Source organism: Xyrauchen texanus, chromosome 12 (genome assembly GCF_025860055.1).
Source record: "Xyrauchen texanus isolate HMW12.3.18 chromosome 12, RBS_HiC_50CHRs, whole genome shotgun sequence".
Taxonomy (NCBI): domain Eukaryota; kingdom Metazoa; phylum Chordata; class Actinopteri; order Cypriniformes; family Catostomidae; genus Xyrauchen; species Xyrauchen texanus.
The window spans coordinates 37,822,968-37,844,744 of record NC_068287.1 but is presented as its reverse complement, the minus strand read 5'-3'; the positions used below and the strand labels follow the sequence as shown (position 1 = coordinate 37,844,744).

General features: G+C 38.0%; 1 protein-coding gene across 1 annotated transcript; it reads right to left on the bottom strand.

Annotated features, from left to right (window-relative positions):
* Positions 1-1,947: 1,947 nt before the first annotated feature.
* nags (N-acetylglutamate synthase) lies at positions 1,948-20,661 on the bottom strand. The gene is made up of 8 exons (XM_052139602.1): positions 18,839-20,661; positions 15,784-16,070; positions 13,176-13,389; positions 11,794-11,974; positions 7,625-7,664; positions 4,717-4,848; positions 2,855-3,037; positions 1,948-2,647 (listed from the first exon to the last, which is right to left on the bottom strand). The coding sequence occupies exons 1-8, from the start codon at positions 19,202-19,204 to the stop codon at positions 2,470-2,472; spliced, it is 1,581 nt and encodes a 526-aa protein (XP_051995562.1). The 5' UTR covers positions 19,205-20,661; the 3' UTR covers positions 1,948-2,469.
* Between the last annotated feature and the right edge of the window lie 1,116 nt (positions 20,662-21,777).

Below are 21,777 nucleotides of genomic sequence, written 5' to 3'. Positions count from 1 at the left end.
TAGTGTGTATCAAATAAATTAATTTAGGAGAAAATAATTAGTCAAATACTAAGAATGTTCACGGTTTCAAAGTGTTTCTTTTAATTAAATGTATTTGGTGAATGCATGCAAATTAATATTTACAGTACACCCAGTTACTTTTATTTACACCACCACATATTTTAGAAAACATTTTTCATCCTAGCCTGAGAAGTACTCATGTCCACCCACACAGTTAATGTGGCAGGGTGCAAATGTCTTTCCATTGTGACCCAAACTTAAGAAAAATGCTGACTTTAGCGCGAGTGTGACAATCTATTTATCTTTCTTAAAAAGGAATGTGAATACTTTTGCCTCACCCTTTTTTGAAGATGGTAAACCTCCCCTGCATTATGTAAATGCCACTATGGATTCTTTTAATTATAATAATCTGATTAATTGTACTGTTCTGGTCCACTGAAACTGAATACAACGTATTACATTGCAGCATAGCCGTGTGATGGATTGTGTGCCACGATGTCAGAATTGTGATTTTTACACCTAAAGAATTGGAAATGGGAGAGGCCTGCTTTTGCAATGTCAGTTACCGCTAAACCAGTCTTGGTGATTTGATCAAAACATAATTATGACATTTGATGTCAAAGACATACTACCTTGGAACATAGAAAACAAGTCATATGAACTACCTTTTAGTTTTTATGATCTTTTCAGAGCAAAGTTCATCACTGTGTACTGTCATTGTATGGAAAAGAGCTGTATAAAAATTATTAAAAAAAATTATAAATTAAAAAATAATAATAGAACTAGGAGTGTAGGTTTGGTTTGAATATTACTAGAGACATATTACAAGGAGAATAATAGTCAAAATGTTGGTTCTAAGAAAATTTGAGAACATTAGTCTAGTAATATAGGCAAAATCAGTACCGCCACTCCCTATAAGCAGACTACGCAGCCTGCATAGGGCACTGACTCCCTAGGGGGGCACCAGAAAGTCCACCGGCTGCACTTACTCGCACACTATACGTTAAGGACCCGAAAGCAGTTGCGGATCACAGATGATCGCTTCACGCTCATATCATGCAATAGAGAGTGTTGTGTGTGAAAATCCCAGGAGATCAGCAGTTACAGAAATACTCAAACCAGCCCATCTGACACCAACAATCATGCCACGGTCAAAATCAATAGATCACATTTCCCCATTCTGATGGTTGTTGTGAAAATTAACTGAATCTCCTGACCCATATATGCATGATTTAAAATATTGCACTGCTGCCACATGATTGGCTGATTAGATAATCACATGAATAAGTAGGTGTACAGGTGTTCCTAATAAAGTGCTCAGTGAGTATCTATGGTTTGATTATTTTTGTAACTGTTGATCTCCTGGGATTTTCACACACAACAGTATCTAGAATTTACACAGAATGGTGCAACAGTTTTGCAGACAGGAATGCTTTGTTGCTGAGAGAGGTCAACAGGGATGGCCAGACTGGTTCTATGGTAACTCAGATAACCACTCTGCACAATTGTGGTGAGAAGAATAGCATCTCAGAATGCTATTCAGAGATGTGGGTGGTGCAGATTTGGTGGCATGTTTGGTGTTGTACAAAATAAAAATCTGAACGTTCTATTGACTTAAATTCTGTTGAGTTTTTTAGTTCTGCTAACTTATCAGGGATAAGAGTGAGGATTAGAACTGAACACTAGGACTGCAAGATATGGAGGAAAAAATGTATGTGGAAAACTTGCTGGACTATTTGACAACGTTATGCAATGCGAAGATGAATGTGTCAAAATGCAATTAAACTGTTTTCTAGTAGACCTACAGTACACTGAGAAAACAATGATATCCAAGGGACATTAAATGGCATTTTGTCAAATGTATTATACAGCATCAAAAAAATGGAAATCTAAACAAAGTTTGCACCAAATTAACAAGATACTTAAAAATAAATCCTTCACTGGGCCGCATGCAAAACTCAGGAATGTTTTTTCTTAGTCAGAAAACAGTTATGCAAGAAAAGAATGCTTGTTTATATCTATTATTTTTAAGGATTGGACCTAATATAAAAATGGAAATCCACCATGTAATCTCTAGAATGTTTTTAATCTGTAATCAAAAACGACTGTAGTTGATGCATCCTGAACAGCGCTTAGAAGAGTAACAGGTGCTACATGACAACACAATTGCTGCGCTGCTCTAGAAGATGTGGGACAATAATTTTAACATGAATTATGATACTAAGAAACTTTAATAGTCATTCAAATGAAAAAGAAATACAGTGTAAAGTTAACATTTTCTGATTTTCTAGAAATTGGTAGGGACATGTCTGTACCAACCCTACCTAAATCTATTCCTATGAGTTTGAAACCACGTGAGGGGGAGTAAATAATCACAGGATTTTTTTAGTTGGGTAAACTATTCTGTTAAGCTACCCAACCATCCTGATAAGTTCACACCAAAGCACTGTGTGTGAAATGGGTTTGATTTTATGTTCCTGGGGGTGACCTAAGGGATATTGTTTCTGTTGTGGCGTGAAAGCAGAAGGAGTCGGGAAGGTGCTTGGCGTACTCCACCAGCTCATAAGACTCACGGATATCTGTAAGGCCAAACCAGAATACAATCCAGTGACCATTGACGAAGCTGCCATCACAGTGCTTGAAGTACCTGAGGATTAAAATTAAGAGAATTATAGAATTAGTAGAAGAATAGATTGGAAATCACAACAATAATACATAGAGAAATGACAAAATTATGATTGATGAATGATGACAAAACCTTCATTTTGAGTGAACTATTCATTTCATTTGTTTGCCCTAGTCTGTACTGAGTTGTGTCCAGTGGTTAGGTGTTGTATGTGGAGGACTGACCCACCAGGAGTTGATGTGGTTAGTGGCACGGGATCTCCAGAAGAGCTTGGCCAGGTCCTGACGAATACACTCCCACAAGATCTGGCCAGTGCCCTGCCCTTGTTTACTGCTGCTGACCACAAATTTGTCCAGGTATGGAGTGCCGCTGTTCACAGGCTCTGTGGTGATTATTGCTGCTGCACTGTACCTGCACAAAACAGAATTGCCAGCTTAAGACGCTCATATTCTGGGATCAGAATATTTCAGAACTATGAGCATTATTAATTACATGATAAGTTGGATCAAGTCAGGGTCAGAAATTTAGGGTGGGTTGGGGCAAAAATGCCCCCGAAATTAAGAATGTGGGGGAAAAATATGCCATTGTAATGAAGTATTTTTATTTGTTAAATCTGATATAATGTATAGTTATATCCTACTTGGTAAATACTAATAGTTATCTCAAATTGTAAATTTTTTTACTCAACTTAAGCAAATTTTTGACTATTCTTACCAGTTAAAATATAGTTACCGTTACTCTCTAAACCCTAAAGCTGTCATTAATAGAAATATTGAAATGGTCATAATGAAACAATACTTGAACATTTGTTACAAGTTTTAATTATTTTGGAAGTTTCTTTCAACTTTGAGTGCAACTAACTAAAAATGATCAAGTACAAAATTGCAGCTGCGTGGAATACCTATAACCCATAAAAAATAATAATGGACGTTTATTTAATTCTTAGGGTAAGAGGTAGTTAATAAAGTATTTGAGATAAATAAATAGTTGTGTTTTGTTTGAGGTCACCATTATGGTGATTAGTGTTACCTTGATCTGGCACCTTGGACTTTCTCTATCCTTATAAAATGTTCTTTTGGCCAGTGTAATTGTTTTTTTAGTAAACACAATTGGTCGCACAGTGTTTACTTGGAATACAAAAAGCAAAACTTAAGATCAGACTAACTTGAAAATGCAAATATATGTGCCAATAGTGTATGTCATCATGCAGTACATACAGTACATAAGTGTCATACATTTGAAAAATGTGGTTACTCATTAGATATTTATTTATATATCAACCCAAATGACTAACAGGCATTAGAAAAAAAGTTCCCATTTCTAAAATGTTCTAATTTATATGATTTTCCCAGGCCTGAAAATTACTATTTTAAAATTCCCTGATATTTCCTGGTTTTCCATGACATGGCAACCCTGACATTTGCACTCACTGAGCACTTTCTTAGGAACACTATGGTCCTTATAAAGTGCTTGACGTGGTCTTCTGCTGTTTTATTCCATCCACCTCAAGGTTTGACATGTTGTGCATTCTGAGATACTATTCTGCTCAATACAATTGTACAGAGTGGTTATCTGAGTTACAGTAGCCTTTCTGATAGCTCGAAACAGTTTGGCCACTCTCCATTGACCTCTCTCATCAACAAAATGTATCTGTCCGCAGAACTGCAGCTCACTCCTTCATTCTGAGTAAACTCTAGAGATTGTTCTGCATGAAAATCCCAGGAGATCAGCAGGTACAGAAATACTCAAACCAGCCCGTCTGGGACCAACAATCATGCCACACTCAAAATCAGTGAGTCTTGACATTTTCCTCATTCTGATGGTTGATGTGGAAATTAACTGTAGCTCCTGACCCGTATCTGCATGATTTTATGCATTGCACAGATGCCACACAATTGGCTGATTAGATAATCGCATAAATAAGGTGTACTGGTGTTCCTAATAAAGTGCTCATTAAGTGTATATCTGAGTTGCATGAATTATGCAATGAGATCAAATGAGTCAAAGACACCTCCCTTGTCAGAAATCAAGTTACTACATAATTAATGTAAACCCAGATCTATAGGTTTATAGAAAAAACATGTTCTTACCCCTCAGATAGGTAAATAGAATGCAGTCTACCCTTGAGCGCTGCTACGTAATCCTCTTTCAGGTTTTTCTCAAAAGATTTGTTAATTAGTGCCAAGAGGCGACCCACATCAATGTCATCAAGGCTGCTGTATCTGTGAGGAAGGAAAACATGAACACCATAAAAGCAGTGCATATGACTCATTCATCATTTTCCAAGTCTTCTAATGCCATATAATAACATTGTTTGAGGAACTGTCAAAAATGTAAGTTTATTCTCTGATGATATTCCCCACTGCCAAAGCTCTAACATCTCATTCGTGGTAATATTTAGATTCTCATTACAACAGTTTTAATGTACTGATGACAAAATGCTAGTGGTTTTTGCATGTGTCATGACCAAATTTGATGCACAAAAGTGAATATGGAGAATGAGATATGAGACTTACTGCAGAGGGAAAGGATTTTCTGTGTATAATGGCCCAAATTTTGGTCTGTTCCTCTAAAAAGCCATTGCAAGTCTTCTAAAAACTATAAATCAGATCACAGACATGGAGCAACAACACCTGGACTCTCTTATTATTATTATATATTTTAACAAGGCAAATCTCACATGCAAACTGCCAAATACAGACAGCACATTACATGTCCCAGAGACAGAAATACACTGGATCACTGCTACACAACAATAAAGGATGCATATCTCTCTGTCCCTCGAGCAGCTTTGGAACTCTCCGATCACTGCCTGGTTCATCTTCTTCCAAACTACAGGCAGAAACTAAAATCAGCTAAACCTGTAGTAAGGACTGTAAAGAGATAGACCAATGAAGTAGAGCTGGAACTAGAAGCCAATTTTGACTGCACTGATTTGAGTGTTTTTGAGGCTGCAGCCACCAATCTGGAGGGGCTCACATATACAGTGACTTCATACATCAGTCTCTGTGAGGATATGTGCATTCCCAACTCTTAAGGGAATCAGCAACTGGCTGCTGATCTTCAACAGATCACTGGAGCATTGTGAAGTTCCCTGCTCCTTCAAACACTCTACCATCATCCCCATCCCAAAGAAACACAAATTCACAGGACTTAATGACTAAAGACCCATTGCTCTGACATCTGTGGTCATTTCTGGATCCCCTGCAATTTGCGTATTGAGCAACCCCCCCAAACTCTTCTCCATCTACACAAATGCCTGCACTGCCAAGGACCCCTCTGTTAAGTTCCTGAAGCTCTATGATTACAATACAGTCATCTGCCTCATCCAAGATTATGAGGAGTCTGCATACAGAAGGGAGGTTAAACAGCTGGCCATCTGGTGCAGTCAAAACAAACTGGAGCTGAACACGCTTAACAGTGGGCAAGAGCAGGATCTAAATGCAGCTTAACTTTAATAAAACATAAATAAAATGCAAAACAGGGTGAATACTGAAACAAGGCATGACTCGGAACTAGGAAACGAAATGAAACAAAACACAATGTCAACCGGTACAGGAACTGGAGAAAACACATAACAACTGACAAAGACTGAGCAGACATCAGGGCATTAAATACACAGGGGTTAGTGAGTGAATGAAAGGTGATAACAATAGGGAACAGCTGGCAGTGATGAGGGCAAGGAATTATGGGAAGTGTGGTCCGGGGGGAACAGACGACAGGGGCAAAACACAAGGCAAAACAACAGTGAATCATGACACTTAGGAACTGACAGCCTAAGTCACCATTTTTATTTCAGTGTATGAAAATAGATGCATTGAAAGTGGATGGTGACTGAGGCTGTCAGTGATTTGGAACAACCAGATCAAACTGGGATAACATGGATCATCAGGTTTTGAACCAAATTGTGGTATCCATGTCAGCTCAGGTGCATGCTGTCTTTAAAGCTAAATTAATTTAAAGTTTCAATCAAATAGTTTATGCTAATTTATTTGTAATTACATTTTCAATTAAATTATTTGTAATGAAATGAAAAATGCAAAATAGCAGTATATCCACTAGTGTTCCACTAGTCTTTTGTACCTTACTATTTATAATATATGATAGTGCTTGCTCCCTATGAATGATAAAAATAACAAAAATATGGATAATTTTAGACTCTGTTCGAGACTATTGGAGAAAAACAGTTGTATCGCAGTGGCTTGCTGCTGATTAGCAAGCATCTTAACCCTTGTGCGCTGTTCGTAACGGGTGCATTCTCGTTGTCTCTGGGGTCAAATATGACCACAAACTATACCCGTGTAATTTTGGACCGTAATCATGGAGTTTTTTTAAACAAATGTAATAACATTAACTTCACCCATTTAAAAGTGTAATTCTGTGTTTTTTGTTTTACCTTATTCAACTCTAAATTACTAAACTTCAAGCATTAGTGGCAGTTTGCTGCCATCTGCATGATTAATTTATTTGTATTATTAAAATGATCTGAAATTACAACTATAACCAGATGGCTGCAGAGGTCCACTCATTTGCTTGGTTGTAGCAAACATAAATGCACAAGAGTGAACAGTGAAGGTGCAGCTCTCGCCACTAAATGTAAACGTTCTCACAGTGGAAAAGGGTGTGTTTGTGTGTGTGTGTGTGCATGCGTGTGTGTGTGTGTGTGTGTGTGTGTGTGTGCGTGCTTGGTTTGTGCTAATTATTGTCTCATCCTTTCACTTCTGAGTGTGTGTGTGTGTGTGTGTGTGTGTGTGTGTGTGTGTGTGCGTGTGTGTGTGTGCATGTGTGCGTGTGTGCATACGCATGTAAGTTCTGGATTGTGGATGTGTTATAGTATCACCCCTTCATTTATCCGTTTTATCATCTCCCACATTAATTTCCTATGTGGGGTCAAATTTGACCCAGAACAACATGAGTGAGTTTTTTGTCACACCATAACACCAGAACTTTTGACCCCAAAGCTACATAAGGGTTAAAAAGGAATACAAAATCACAAACCTGTGGATAGGATCTCCATTTTTAAACAGGGTGCCTGAACCTGAAAGATGAATAAAAGCAGTTTAGGTTAAAGACATGTTTTCTTGATGATGTCATAATGTGGGTTTAACATACATAGGTGTCATTTACGGATGGGACCGGTGGGACTGGGACATGTCCTTATCGCTTTTAACTTTTGTCAATTTGGTCACCATAACTTTTTGTAATCGATTTTGTCAGATAAGTGTCTTATGCAGAAGAAAAATCTCCAGTTCTTCAGCAGGAGTTTCCATTTTCATGTGTATTACAATAAAACCAACCAGTCATCCTTCTAAACATTACTGATCCATGTATATATCCACTGACTTACAAAATACCAGTATTGTCAGTGTTAGATGTACAAATCAAATTATCAAAAGATTTATGTGAAATATTTTTTGGAGCAATTGAATTGTAATCTACAATGACTATTTATAAAACAGTAAAATATTATTTGACATTATCTTGACAAAACCTTATTAGTATTCATGAGTTTTGGCACTCAGTGATGTCACTCCCTACCAATTTTTAAAGCAAAGTGATGCCCTTGGGGTTTAAGAAGATATTAATTGCTATCTCTAATCATCCCATTAACAATTACAAGAGGACGCGTGAAACTTGTTTTAGAAACGTGCTTGACATCAACACCCTTGTACAACATTCACAATATTGAGTAATTCCAATGAGCCATGGCAGCACGATATGTTAACAATAGACACTCCTTTCAAGATCATTTGTGAGCTATCTCTGAATCCCTCAACATAAATGCTCTTTTGACTTACTTCTCAGGTTTCATGAGATACTCAATGCAGGAGTCACATGTATTGTGTGAGAGATTTGGCTAGTTATATGCGCAGTTGCTCAAATATGAATTAACTAACTGTGATAAAATATCTGTAATTATTAGGTGCTGTTTGAATGCCACACATAAAACGACTGACAGATATCACTGAAACAGTTTTCCCATGGAGCCAGGGTAGTGACCCTGACTTTTTTAGCCAATCTAAAACGCTCTCTATCTGAGTTCATTACATGGCCAGCCCATGGCATAGGCAACATAGGTGGTTGCAGCCTAGGGTGCAAAACAGTGGCGAATTCTCAGGTCCAGAAAAGCCTTCTCTGCTGGCCTAACATGCCAAATAAATAAATATTTTTCCTCCTATCGTTCTCAATTACCTTTATGCCTATGTATTTTGAATCGCTTTCCACTCTTAATTAATCTACAAACAAATAGAGAAAAACAAAAAGTTTATCCAGAAGTCAGAATTTATTCCTTGATTCCTTGAATTTATTCCTTATTGCTTACAAGCAACTGTTTCACAAATGACATGCCTAGCAGTGTGTGAGTCTGAGCTCCACCTCCTCAGGCCTTCAGAATTTCTACAGAATCCCTCAACAATGCAATGGCATGGGCAACTTAATTCATATTGTCAGATTCATCAGCCAATCAGATTGATTTATTTGTTCTTGGTGGGTGTGATCTTTAGGATATGTCCCAGTGGAGGCCTTCTAGCTGGCCTTGAGTGACGCAATCATGCTTTAAAATATGTGTGTAATATAAAGTGAAAGAAAGAAATCCTTATGGATTTAAAAGCATGATATGTTCTGCATCACCCTGTGATTGCTTAATTTATTAAACAGGAAAGGAGGACTGATTTTGGAAAAATACTGCCTGCGGGTCGATTTATCATGAATGTATTTTATTAGATGATTTTGGTAGTTTGCCTTCGAAATTTTTTTTATAAAATGATAAGCGCTCAATAGTGCAATATAATGCTAAAAGTGTGATGCAGCCACTCCGTGCCCATTTGTGAGGCTGCGTGTGCTGTTTAGTGCCAGGTCTGCAAGCAAACATTTTCAGTAATGAACTTTAGTAAAATCCCAATAGATCTTTGCATCACATGGAGGGGACACGCTAGCAAAACCACGTGAGAGAAGAAAATGTTTGTTCTTTGTGTTATTTGTAAAATGCTGAAGTCCCTCACACCTGTATGTGAATGTTACTCTGGCAGTAATCATTTATCAGTATCATGCAGCCTGTTTTACTCAGTTGTGTGCTGAATGGGATGCCAAACAAACCATTGAGGAGACCCACATCATGATCCATGAGCCTGTAAACAGGCTGATAATGTTTTCAGAATAAAAGTAAATGGGTCCACTTTGCGGAAACATTAAAAAAGCTTGTAGAATCTATAATTTCAGAATATTTTATTTTACTATTAAACCAGACTCCTGATGTTGAGTGTTAAATTAAATACTAACTTACCACTGCATTGAAATATGGTAAAATAAACAATTCATTATTTTATTCAGCCTTTATTCAGTTTTACTAACACAAGATAAAAAAGTAGGAGAAAAACTTCAAGCAATCACAGAATGATCCTATATGTCTGTTTACAATTCAGAAAATAGTACATCATTCATTAAGTGCATGAGTGCTCTACTACTTCTGGGCTTAAAGGATACAACTATGCAGAACATGTATCTTTTCAGGATCTACTTAAGAGCGGATGCGGCCCCAATACCATAGGCTAATAATTGCGCACCCCTGCTCAGTTGAATAATTAAGACAAAACTCTTGAGGGGTGACGTTGTTCTGGACACGCGCGAAAACTCTGTTGTCATCACTCTTAGAGCGGTTCATGTAGAAGCCGACAGGTGAGTTTTTTTAAGTAGCTTATAGTATATAGGGTGACCATATTTTGATTACCAAAAACCAGGACACTCGGCCCGGCAATGAGATACTCAAATGATACTCGAATTTTACTCAAAGATGCCTTGTTAATTTCAATACATAGTGGGCTATGCCTCTGTATGGATAGAAAATTGTTATTACAAAATACTATCTATCAAAGACACAAAAAAGACGGCCAGGACAGGACGTGAAAACAGGACATGTCCTGGTAAAACAGGACGGTTCGGGTTTGTAATTTATGAAAAAATATATTGGCCGTCCGAACTTGTTTCGCGCAGGCGCTCTCACTCACAGATACGCGCGAACGGCTCATTAGGGGCCGTTCACACCGAACGTGTTTTTGCCTGCGTCTGCTCTATTCTTCCATTGTTTTCCTGTTTAAACGCGCTGGGCGAACGTCCATACAAGCTGCACCCCATGTCGCTGTTTCTTCAGTGTCTCACGAAGGACTGGCACATTTTTAGACTCTTGTGTCAAGAGAAAGAAGAGCTTGAGGCTTCAAAAATCATCCCGAGACACCTGCGTTCTGTTTCAGTCGTTGCACTGTGTCTAGATTGTTTTTTTTAGGGCAGGTGTCACAAAGATTTAAAGTTCTGAATGTTGTCTAAAATGCTTACAAAAATACACCTTCGACGTCAGAATATAAGATCCAGGTGAATGTAAATAAGACAGGAATATATTGTATACAACAAATCCTCAAAGTAATAATAAAACTGTATCATATTATAATGACAAACTGGACAACAATAAATCATTGTTGGGTTATAATATTAACAGATATCAACTGAATTCCAAAATGTTGGAATTAGTAGGTTTTTCATACCCTGTTCACACAAAAACATACTGTCTGCAGGCACAGTATTTTGCTGTCATTTTCAGTGACAGATCATGTGAGGGGGAAAAAGGAAGCAACACATGTTTTGTACATGAAAAACTGTTCTTTACGTTGTTTTAGAAGCATTTAAATATTATTTAAGCTATAATTTTTTTTATTATTATTACGATACGATACATCTCCACTTTATAAAGAGCACCCCCACTATTTTCAGAAGCACCCTCAGTGATTTTGATCTGGGGGCGCCAATAGAATATCTCGCCTAGGGCACCAACGGAACCTGGCCCGGCCCTGTCAATTATTTTGCACATTCGGATTTAATGACATTGGGTTTGTTGACATTTTTTGAAGAGCTGGGATTTGGAGAGGGGTTGAGTTGATAAAGTTAGCAAAACCGCTGAAATGGCTTACAGCACATTTACATTTGAATCTAAAACCACTAAGTGTAGCTAGTGAAGTGTTTATGAAACTGTAATGATATAAAAGTCATAACAGTGTTTACATAATAATATCATTTAATATTATAATTATTTAAATAATATTAATCTGTGATCAATTTTTTTGTTTATCACACTCATAACTATGGGTCTATGGGTTAGTGTATGGGTGCGTTATTTACACCTTTATGGCTGAAGAGCTCAGTTAAAAGTGTATTAGCGGAGGTGACTACGGCAGAGCTCTCGAATGGCAGCTGGTTGAGCAGTTCGGCAATAGTACAGACCCTTCTGCGTTCCACATCACTCAGCCATTCCGCAGAACTCAGGCCTGGCAAATCTCCTGGCAATGATATAAGACCCAATACCTAAAACATAAACAATGAATTTTACAATGAACAATTTGAAAACGTGAATGTGTTTTTATAGAAGAGTGTGTGCGCGCTGTGTGTGTGTGTGTGTGTGTGTGAGAACAATACAATTTTACTACACAACTCTTAAAAAAAAGTGCTAAACCTTTATTCACTTTGCAGCATCTATTGCACTCTGCACAGTGCTGTTAAAATAAAAACTGTACTGCCACCTTGTGGTAAGTTAAAGCTACTTAAATCTTGTGCTCTTGATTATTTAATAGGTGCAGGACTTTATATGTTGTTTATTTGGTTCTGACAGGAAAGCAACATTTTTATTAAAGTAATTATCTCGCAATTCATTACTATGTGTTTGTTTAATGTAGTTACATTGAAAGCTTATTATCATAAACATTTTATTTTTGAAATCACGATAATGATTTCCGGTTTTCATAATCATGTCTTACCCCTACAGAAAAAAAGAAGCATTACCCTTAACTGAATTTGAGAAAGTTTTTACAAGGAATTTATTTCCATTTATTCAGATAAAGTAATTTTCACTGAGACAACATAATTTAGTTAAATTAGGCCAAATCAATGTTCTACAGTAGTTTTAACTCAACTTAATTAGGTTATGCACACTCAGTTGATTACATGTAATTTAATACATTTTCTTACATTGGTCCAACTTAATTTATTTTATTAATCAAGAACAGCAGAACTGTTGCATTGTCAATTTGAGAGTAACTGCTTATGGAGCAAAGCAGCACTAAAATCAAACATCACTTGTACATAAAAGTTCATCCTCAATTTAAGCACAAGCGCCAATCTTCACCACAATGGTAACCCCCCCAAAACTCAAGCCTAGACACTCTTTTTAAATACCAATATAACAGAACATTAAACATTAACAAATCTCCTCCTATTCTCATCTTGTTAAATAAATGCATAAAATAACACTTCATTTTAACATTAATTCACCCCATCCAGTCCCACACTAAGCATGCTGGGAAATGGAAATCTCCTGCCCAGTTTCATCAATGTTACAAAAACTATTTATGTACTCCCAACTCAATGGATTAAGTCAACTTACATTTTAAAAAGTAATTGGATAGAATGCGCTTAAATCAAGTTGTGACAAAATGTTCTAGAATTGTGTTGCTTTTGTAATTAAGTAAACTGAAAAAATACAAAAAATATTTTTGGTGTGATACAGTACCTTGTGGTTTTGGTTGCGCAGACCCCCTGAGCTGTTCAAGAATATGACTTTCAGAGGCTGCAGAGCCTGCGAGATGGATGCCATCACCTGGATCGAGCTGAGAATGACAGAACGACCTATGGAGTCGCGGCCTACCGGACAGACCAGCGGAATGGCTCTGCAGTCCAGACTCCACTGCAGCAGAGCTGAGTCCACAAGAACCAAACGACCATCACTGATATACAGTATGCAGAGAGAGCACAGAAAGAGACAGTAAGACAGAGAGACTCAGAAGTCTCTGAATACAAATTGTTGATGTGGCCTAAAAGAAGTCCAAGAAGTCCAACTGGTTTTACTTCACGATCCATTTTCATTGGACATCAAGTGGCAAACAATACTGTATATTTTACAAAAGTAAACAAAAATGTCTTTAAAATTAAACACTATGATTATTTAAAAATTGTCATGCATATAGGCCCAAAACCAAACATTAACATGACATTGGCTAAAAAGAAAATTGGCAATTTAGTAAATGCATAAACAGCAGCAGAAGTGTGATTAACCAGACTAACACATGAAGCAAACTAAATAACAAACCTGGGATAAATATAGCTGCAAGCAGCAATACCGGGCCAAGTACACCAATACCAAGCATTTACAGTTGAAGTCAGAAGTTTTCATACACTTAGGTTGAAGTCATTAAAACTATTTTTTTAACCACTCCACAGATTTCATATTATCAAACTTTAGTTTTGGCAAGTCGTTTAGGACATCTACTTTGTGCATGACATGAGTAATTTTTCCAACAATTGTTTACAGACAGATTGTTTCACTTTTAATTGACTATATCACAATTCCAGTGGGTCAGAAGTTTACATACACTAAGTTAACTGTGCCTTTAAGCAGCTTGGAAAATTCCAGAAAGTGATGTCAAGCCTAATTTAGCTTCTGATACCACGTTCATCTGTACAAACAATAGTATGCAAGTATAAACACCATGGGACCACACAGCCATCATACCACTCAAGAAGAAGACTCATTCTGTCTCCTAGAGATAAACATAGTTTGGAGCGAAAAGTGCAAATCAATCCCAGAACAACAGCAAAGGACCTTGTGAAGCAGCTGGAGGAAACAGGTATACAAGTATCTATGTCCACAGTAAAATTAGACCTATATCAACATAATCTGAAAGGTAAGGAAGAAGCTACTGCTCCAAAACTGCCATAAAAAAAAAAGACTACAGTTTGCAAGTGCTAATGGGGACAAAGATATTACTTTTTGGAGAAATGTTTTCTGGTCTGATGAAACAAAAATTTAACTGTTTGGCCATAATGACCATTGGCGAAAAAAGGGTGAGGCTTGCAAGCCGAAGAACAACATCACAACCATGAAGCATGGGGGTGGCAGCATCAAGTTGTGGGTGTGCTTTGCTGCAGGAGGGACTGGTACACTTCACAAAATATATGGCATCATGAGGAAGGAAAATTATGTGGATATATTGAAGCAACATCTCAAGACATCAGCCAGGAAGTTAAATCTCAGCCGCAAATGGGCCACAAGCATACCACCAAAGTTGTGGCAAAATGGCTTTAGGACAACAAAGTCAAAGTATTGGAGTGGCAATCACAAAGCCCTGACCTCAATCTGAGAGAAAATGTGTGGACAAAACTGAAAAAGTATGTGCAGGCAAGGAGGCCTACAAACCTGACTCAGCTGCACCAGTTCTGTCTGGAGGAATGGGCCAGCAACTTATTGTGAGAAGCTTGTGGAAGGCTACCCAAAATGTTTGCCCCAAGTTTAAAGTAAACTTAAAATAATACATAAAATAAAAACTATTTAAAGGCAATGATACCAAATAGTATGCAAACCTCTGACCCACTGTAAATGTGATGAAAGGAATAAAAGCTGAAAAAAATAATTCTCTCTACTATTATTCTGACATTTCACATTCTTAAAATAAAGTAGTGATCCTAACTGACCCAAGACAGGCAATGTTTTCTATGATTAAATGTCAGGAATTGTGAAAAACTGAGTTTAAATGTATTTGGCTAATGCGTATGTAAACTTCTGACTTCAACTGTAGATTGAAAATAGAATTCCAGTGATGGTTTAAGCGGAGTGGTGAAAAAAGACTTATGGTCCTTTTATTACTTCTAGTTATAACTTGTCATTTTTGACCAATAGGAGGCACTGTCACCAAATGTATATGTTATTGCAAGGGCTTAGTCACAATGCCATATCTGAAGTTTCATGTCAATACACCAAAAGTGTTCAAGAAATACAGCCTCAGATCCTTATTGACATCTTGCTGTTAAATTCGTTGATGCGTTCAGTAGCACGGTTTGGCCAATAAAAAAGCTTTTCATAACTTTTTGTCATGAGTATCTCTAGATTAAACACTTTTGTGCAAATCTTACTTACAACCTGACCATGACCCAAGGAAGCTAGTGTCATGACAAGGCTAAATTAATAAAAAGTTATAAGCATTTCTTTTACTAAATGCCCATTATTCACCTGCTGTCTATGACCCTACAGAACAGACAGGCAGTCCATTTTTTGGTCAAGACCCACAAGTTGGGAACCACTGCATTGCATAGGCAGAAGTAAAATGGCCTGGCTGGCTGCTAACCTGCTCCCAGTCTGAGGATCCTGCAGTTGTAAGAGGGCCTCTGAACTAAAGAAGGGCATCACATTGGCTGAGTTGTGCTGGAGTGCCTCTGTTAGAACCTGACATTGCTTCACAACCAATGTCCTGGAGAGGGATGATGTAGTCCCAGTTTTAGTGCTGTTCTCTTCCTCCATCTCAGGTGACAGCCCCATCACCACCACAAGCTTCATATCCATCCGCTGCAGGAAGGAGAGCCCAAAGGCCAGACTGTGAACCATCTCACGACTTTCAAACACTGAAGTGTCAACCTGGAAAGGTAGAGCAGCCAAAACACAAATCAACTTTAGGTGTCTATTACTTGACAACATCACTGTTCACAGTGACATATGTTATATTTAATGGCCAATTCTTTGTAGATGTCTATTCATACTGTAAACCAAACAAATTCAAGACCACAGCAGTTCTTTCTAATAATGGTGTGGAATATGAGACTACTCACACAATTTTGAGCATTACAAAGAGATTTTTTTCACCTAGTCTTGTTTACATAAGTTCACTATGGAAATCTTAAAATGAGCTCAAATTTAGCACTTATTGTCACCTCTTGTCACTTATGAACCCAGTCCTTGTATGAATATCTCTAGTATTTTGTATTCAACTTTCTGAAATGACAACCCAAAAGAAAAGGTTCTATCAAAATCTAAACTTAAAATACAAAGTGCTTGCAAATTAACTACAATTACGTCAAGCATAACTGTGATTTATCATAGACTATACATTTGGAAAGAGTGTGCTTCTTTAAGGCTATAAAGAATTCAGATGTCTGCAATAAAGCTTGCCTAGTTTAATTCTGTTTCCCCAGTGGTCCTGGAAAAAAGGCTTCAATTGTCTGCAGAGTCAACAAACCCAATGAGACAAGAGAAAAGATCTGCACACTCATGCACAATTTAGGCAGCAGCCCGGTTGAATAGTTGAGTCCTCTCTCATGAAAGCTTCAATCTGATAAAGTCTGGTTGCAAGCTTTGTCGCTTTAAAAATATATCAAACGGTTATAGCTAAAAAATTTTTTTAAATATGATTAAATATTATTATTTTATAGCCTATTTTGAAAATAATATATATAGTATTTTTTTAAATAAATATTAATGAAATACATATTATAAATCATAATTAATCATTAAACATTAATAACTAAATATTGGTAACTCTTTACAATAAGGTTCCATTTGTTAACATTAACATTAAATAATATTTTTTACAGCATTTATTAATCTTGGTGAATAATTTAAACATATAGTAATGCATTTTTTAAATCAAAAGTTGTATATTTTAACAGTAGTTAATGCACTATGAAATAAAATGAACTAACAATGAACAATTGTATTTTTATAAACTAACATTAAAAAAATAAAATATAAGTAAATATTAAGTAAAAATACACTCACCTAAAGGATTATTAGGAACACCATACTAATACTGTGTTTGACCCCCTTTCGCCTTCAGAACTGCCTTAATTCTACGTGGCATTGATTCAACAAGGTGCTGAAAGCATTCTTTAGAAATGTTGGCCCATATTGATAGGATAGCATCTTGCAGTTGATGGAGATTTGTGGGATGCACATCCAGGGCACGAAGCTCCCGTTCCACCACATCCCAAAGATGCTCTATTGGGTTGAGATCTGGTGACTGTGGGGGCCATTTTAGTACAGTGAACTCATTGTCATGTTCAAGAAACCAATTTGAAATGATTCGAGCTTTGTGACATGGTGCATTATCCTGCTGGAAGTAGCCATCAGAGGATGGGTACATGGTGGCCATAAAGGGATGGACATGGTCAGAAACAATGCTCAGGTAGGCCGTGGCATTTAAACGATGCCCAATTGGCACTAAGGGGCCTAAAGTGTGCCAAGAAAACATCCCCCACACCATTACACCACCACCAGCCTGCACAGTGGTAACAAGGCATGATGGATCCATGTTCTCATTCTGTTTACGCCAAATTCTGACTCTACCATCTGAATGTCTCAACAGAAATCGAGACTCATCAGACCAGGCAACATTTTTCCAGTCTTCAACTGTCCAATTTTGGTGAGCTCTTGCAAATTGTAGCCTCTTTTTCCTATTTGTAGTGGAGATGAGTAGTACCCGGTGGGGTCTTCTGCTGTTGTAGCCCATCCGCCTCAAGGTTGTGCGTGTTGTGGCTTCACAAATGCTTTGCTGCATACCTCGGTTGTAACGAGTGGTTATTTCAGGCAAAGTTGCTCTTCTATCAGCTTGAATCAGTCGGCCCATTCTCCTCTGACCTCTAGCATCAACAAGGCATTTTCGCCCACAGGACTGCCGCATACTGGATGTTTTTCCCTTTTCACACCATTCTTTGTAAACCCTAGAAATGGATGTGCGTGAAAATCCCAGTAACTGAGCAGATTGTGAAATACTCAGACCGGCCCGTCTGGCACCAACAACCATGCCACGCTCAAAATTGCTTAAATCACCTTTCTTTCCCATTCTGACATTCAGTTTGGAGTTCAGGAGATTGTCTTGACCAGGACCACACCCCTAAATGCATTGAAGCAACTGCCATGTGATTGGTTGATTAGATAATTGCATTAATGAGAAATTGAACAGGTGTTCCTAATAATCCTTTAGGTGAGTGTTTATTGATCATTATTAGTTCATGATACCTCCCAACCCTGATATGTACACTACCGGTCAAAAGTTTATTATAATTGTTTTTCACATTTTAGAATAATAGTAAACTCATAAAACTATGGAATAACATAAATCGAATTATGGGAATTATGTTGAGACTAAACAAAATCCAAAATAAATCAAAACTGTGTAATATTTTAGCATATATTTTTAGCATAGATTTTGCAGAAATGTATTCTTGACATTTTTTCAACCAACTCCTTGTTGTATCACCCTGCATGGGAGGATTTTTAAACAGTTTAAAACATAGTTCCAGTCACTATATTGGGCACTTATTGGTTTCTTTTCTTTATTATTTGGTCCAAGTCATCAATTAAAAAAAAATTTTATATATATTTTTGTCTACAAATTTTTTTTTTTGTACCTCCAGGACCGCAAACGCTGGAAACAAACCGGCCCGCTGAAAGTGCGTTAACCAGTACCGAGCTTCCCGGGGATCACCTCCAATTTCTTTGAGAAAAGCTTTAACATCTCTGTAGATCAGGGTACGGTTGGACCAGGCGTGGCGGTCGATCGGTGAGGCGTAGTTAGGGACCTCTTGCTGGGTCCATGCCGGGGTCTTGCTCCCATGCCCCGCGCTGCTGGCTGACCTCATGCGCTGGTTCAGTGCGGTCAGTCTCCGCTGATGATGGCCGCTTTTCTGCTGGCGAAGCGCTGAGGGTTTCGTCCAAAATTGGCTAGCCATGACCATGGCCCTGCAACTGGACGAACCGCTGTTCACTTGGGCCATGGATGGTGGAGATTAATCTTATGGCTCGGAAACATGGTCCATGCAGGGCAACTTTGCTGAATCAGCTGTCATGAGCGGAGCACGTTGCCATGGTCACAGGTGGGCGCTACCATGTGTCCCTGGAAGCTGCTGAATGGAGAACTAGCGGCACGCTGTGCACAAGGGACAAATGTATTCCATAACTGTAATCATCACTGATGGACTTAAAGGGTTATTTCATCCAAAAATGAAAATTATCTTATCACTAATGCCATCCCTGATGTATATGACTTTCTTTCTTCTGCTGAAATATTTATTTTTAGAAGAATATCTCAGGTCAGTAATTCCATACAACAAGGGCGAGTCTAGCGCACTGATTCTAGCCCCATTTTAGGCACCCCTAAATCTTGGAGTAAGACATTTTTTGAAATGTTGTTATTCTAAAATTTCTGTTCGTCTTTGACAAGGTTAAATTATGTCCAAAACATACTCCGTAGTTTGTGGTTTAAAATTTATTTGTTAAGGGTGAAAATGAAAACACCCCCGCTTAGCAAATGGTGTCATCCTCTTCTCTTCTTCTACTTCTCCTCTGTACCTGCACCGCTCAGCACGACCGTCATCCAGCGCGAAACACACGCAGAGGGAGAACCACTGATCTATATATATATAGCAGTGGGGAGAACCCGTTATGTAGTGTTGTGAATCAACTAAGTTGCTCCAAAGCTGTGTCTCACACTTCTTTCCTTTTACCTAGAGTTGTTCCGATTCCGAAACCATATCGGTGAGTACTGGAGTCAGTATCCTGAATCACCATGGTACGCCAATAATAAGTGTTTATTTTCGGACTATTTTAGTCCAGCGGGTCGCCGCCGCTGTGGAGTAGCACAGGACCTGAGTGACTCTTCCATATTCATAAACGGAGAGAAGTAGCGCCGGTTACAATGTTCTTCCGCAAGACGCATGCAGTTCTGTTTATTAACTGCTAGAGCGTGAAACAAAAACAGCAGCGCGACAAATAAACTGCGTACCTGTGTAGTGCGTACGTGTGTCTTTGTTGGTAAAGTTTATCGTTAATTTGATACTCATTTTAACAATCGGGAGTCATGTAAACATGACATCACGTGCGTCTTTTCTGGTCAGTCGTCATGGAAACATGAAGCCCTGCAGGAAGAACCAGGTGAGGAAACGACAACAATAAATTGACATATAGTGAATAGTGGCAAGCAAAACAGTAACTCATACTCCTATACTAACTTATTGGCATTAAGTAGCCTATATTACATTTACTTTTTGTAACATTATTTTACACCACATTTTTTCATAATAAAGGAGGAGGAAAACAACAGGGAGAGTCCATAAGGGATGAGAGGGAATTGACTAGTGAAAGAAATGAAGAGACAGAGGGAGTGCAACATAGAGACCACCAAGCCAAAGCAGCAGAGACAGAAGAGAGCTGTTCAGACTTAGGGGATAAGGACACTGGTCCTAAAGAGTTAAAGCTGTCTCAATACCCTCATACTCAGTTTGGCACACAAAAAGAGCCTTTCAAGAACCATTTTTTGTAAATAATTTACAGAAGATGAATTACATTTTGTTGTCCAAGTACCTGTTACTTTGTTCAGTGACAATAAAGTTGAATCTAATCTAACCAATCTGATGACTGTTGATACAAAAGGAGGCACATGGAGTCAGGAAAAGCAGCTGAGTGAAGAAGGTTTTGTGTTTGTTACAGGGGGGCTGTCTGTGTGAACTCTCACAATTAAGCTGGTGCTCTGAAAAGGTCTAAAAAAAAAAACAAAATCTGGATTTTGGAGTTAGTTGAACCAATGTTAAAATGATAAAGTTATTTTTCAATAGACATATTTTTTTTGTGTGAAAGAGGGTGGGTGGTGGCAGTGGGGCTCATTGGGTGCTCAGCACCCCTAAAGCTCTGACCCTAGAATCGCCCCTGCCATACAATGTAAGTGAATGATGACCAGAACTTTGGAGCTCCAAAAACACAAATGCAGCATAAAAGTAATCCACAAGACTCAAGTGGTTTAATCAATGTCTTCTGAAGCGATCCAATTGGTTTTAGGTTAGAACAGACCAAAATGTTGCTCCTTTTCACTGTACATCTTAACAGCAGTCTCTTTGGCAATCATAATTTCAAGCTCGATTACACTTCCTATAGCGCCATCTAGCACGCCGCTGATGCGTCAAGCACTAGGAAGTGTAATCGAGTGTGAAATCATGATTGTGCCAGAGAATGCAATGTTGAGATGTACAGTGAAAAAGGAGTTACATGTTGGTCTTTTCTCACCCCAGATTAACTGGATTGCTTTAGAAGACATGGATTAAACCACCAGAGTTTTATGGATTACCTTCATGCTTCCTTTATGTGATTTTGCATTTTCACAGTTCTGGTCACAAAATTTGGTATCAACTGGTCACCATCTGGTCACCAACTTGCATTGTATACCTACAGAGCTGATATATTCTTCTAAAAATCTATGTGTTCAGTAGAAGAAAGAAAGTCATACTCATTCATTGTCAGCTTTTGATACAACAGGGTTACATTGGTTGACGTCTTTTAGTAGATGTGTTCTATCCAA

Coding starts and splice junctions, on each gene's coding strand:
- nags (XM_052139602.1), bottom strand. CDS start 19,204: ATGGCCCAAGTGAACAGCGGTTCGTCCAGTTGCAGGGCCATGGTCATG. Junction 7,665..11,793: donor TGAGCTCTTCAGCCATAAAG/GTGTAAATAACG, acceptor TTCATCTTTCAG/GTTCAGGCACCCTGTTTAAA. Junction 2,648..2,854: donor ACTAACCACATCAACTCCTG/GTGGGTCAGTCC, acceptor TTTAATCCTCAG/GTACTTCAAGCACTGTGATG.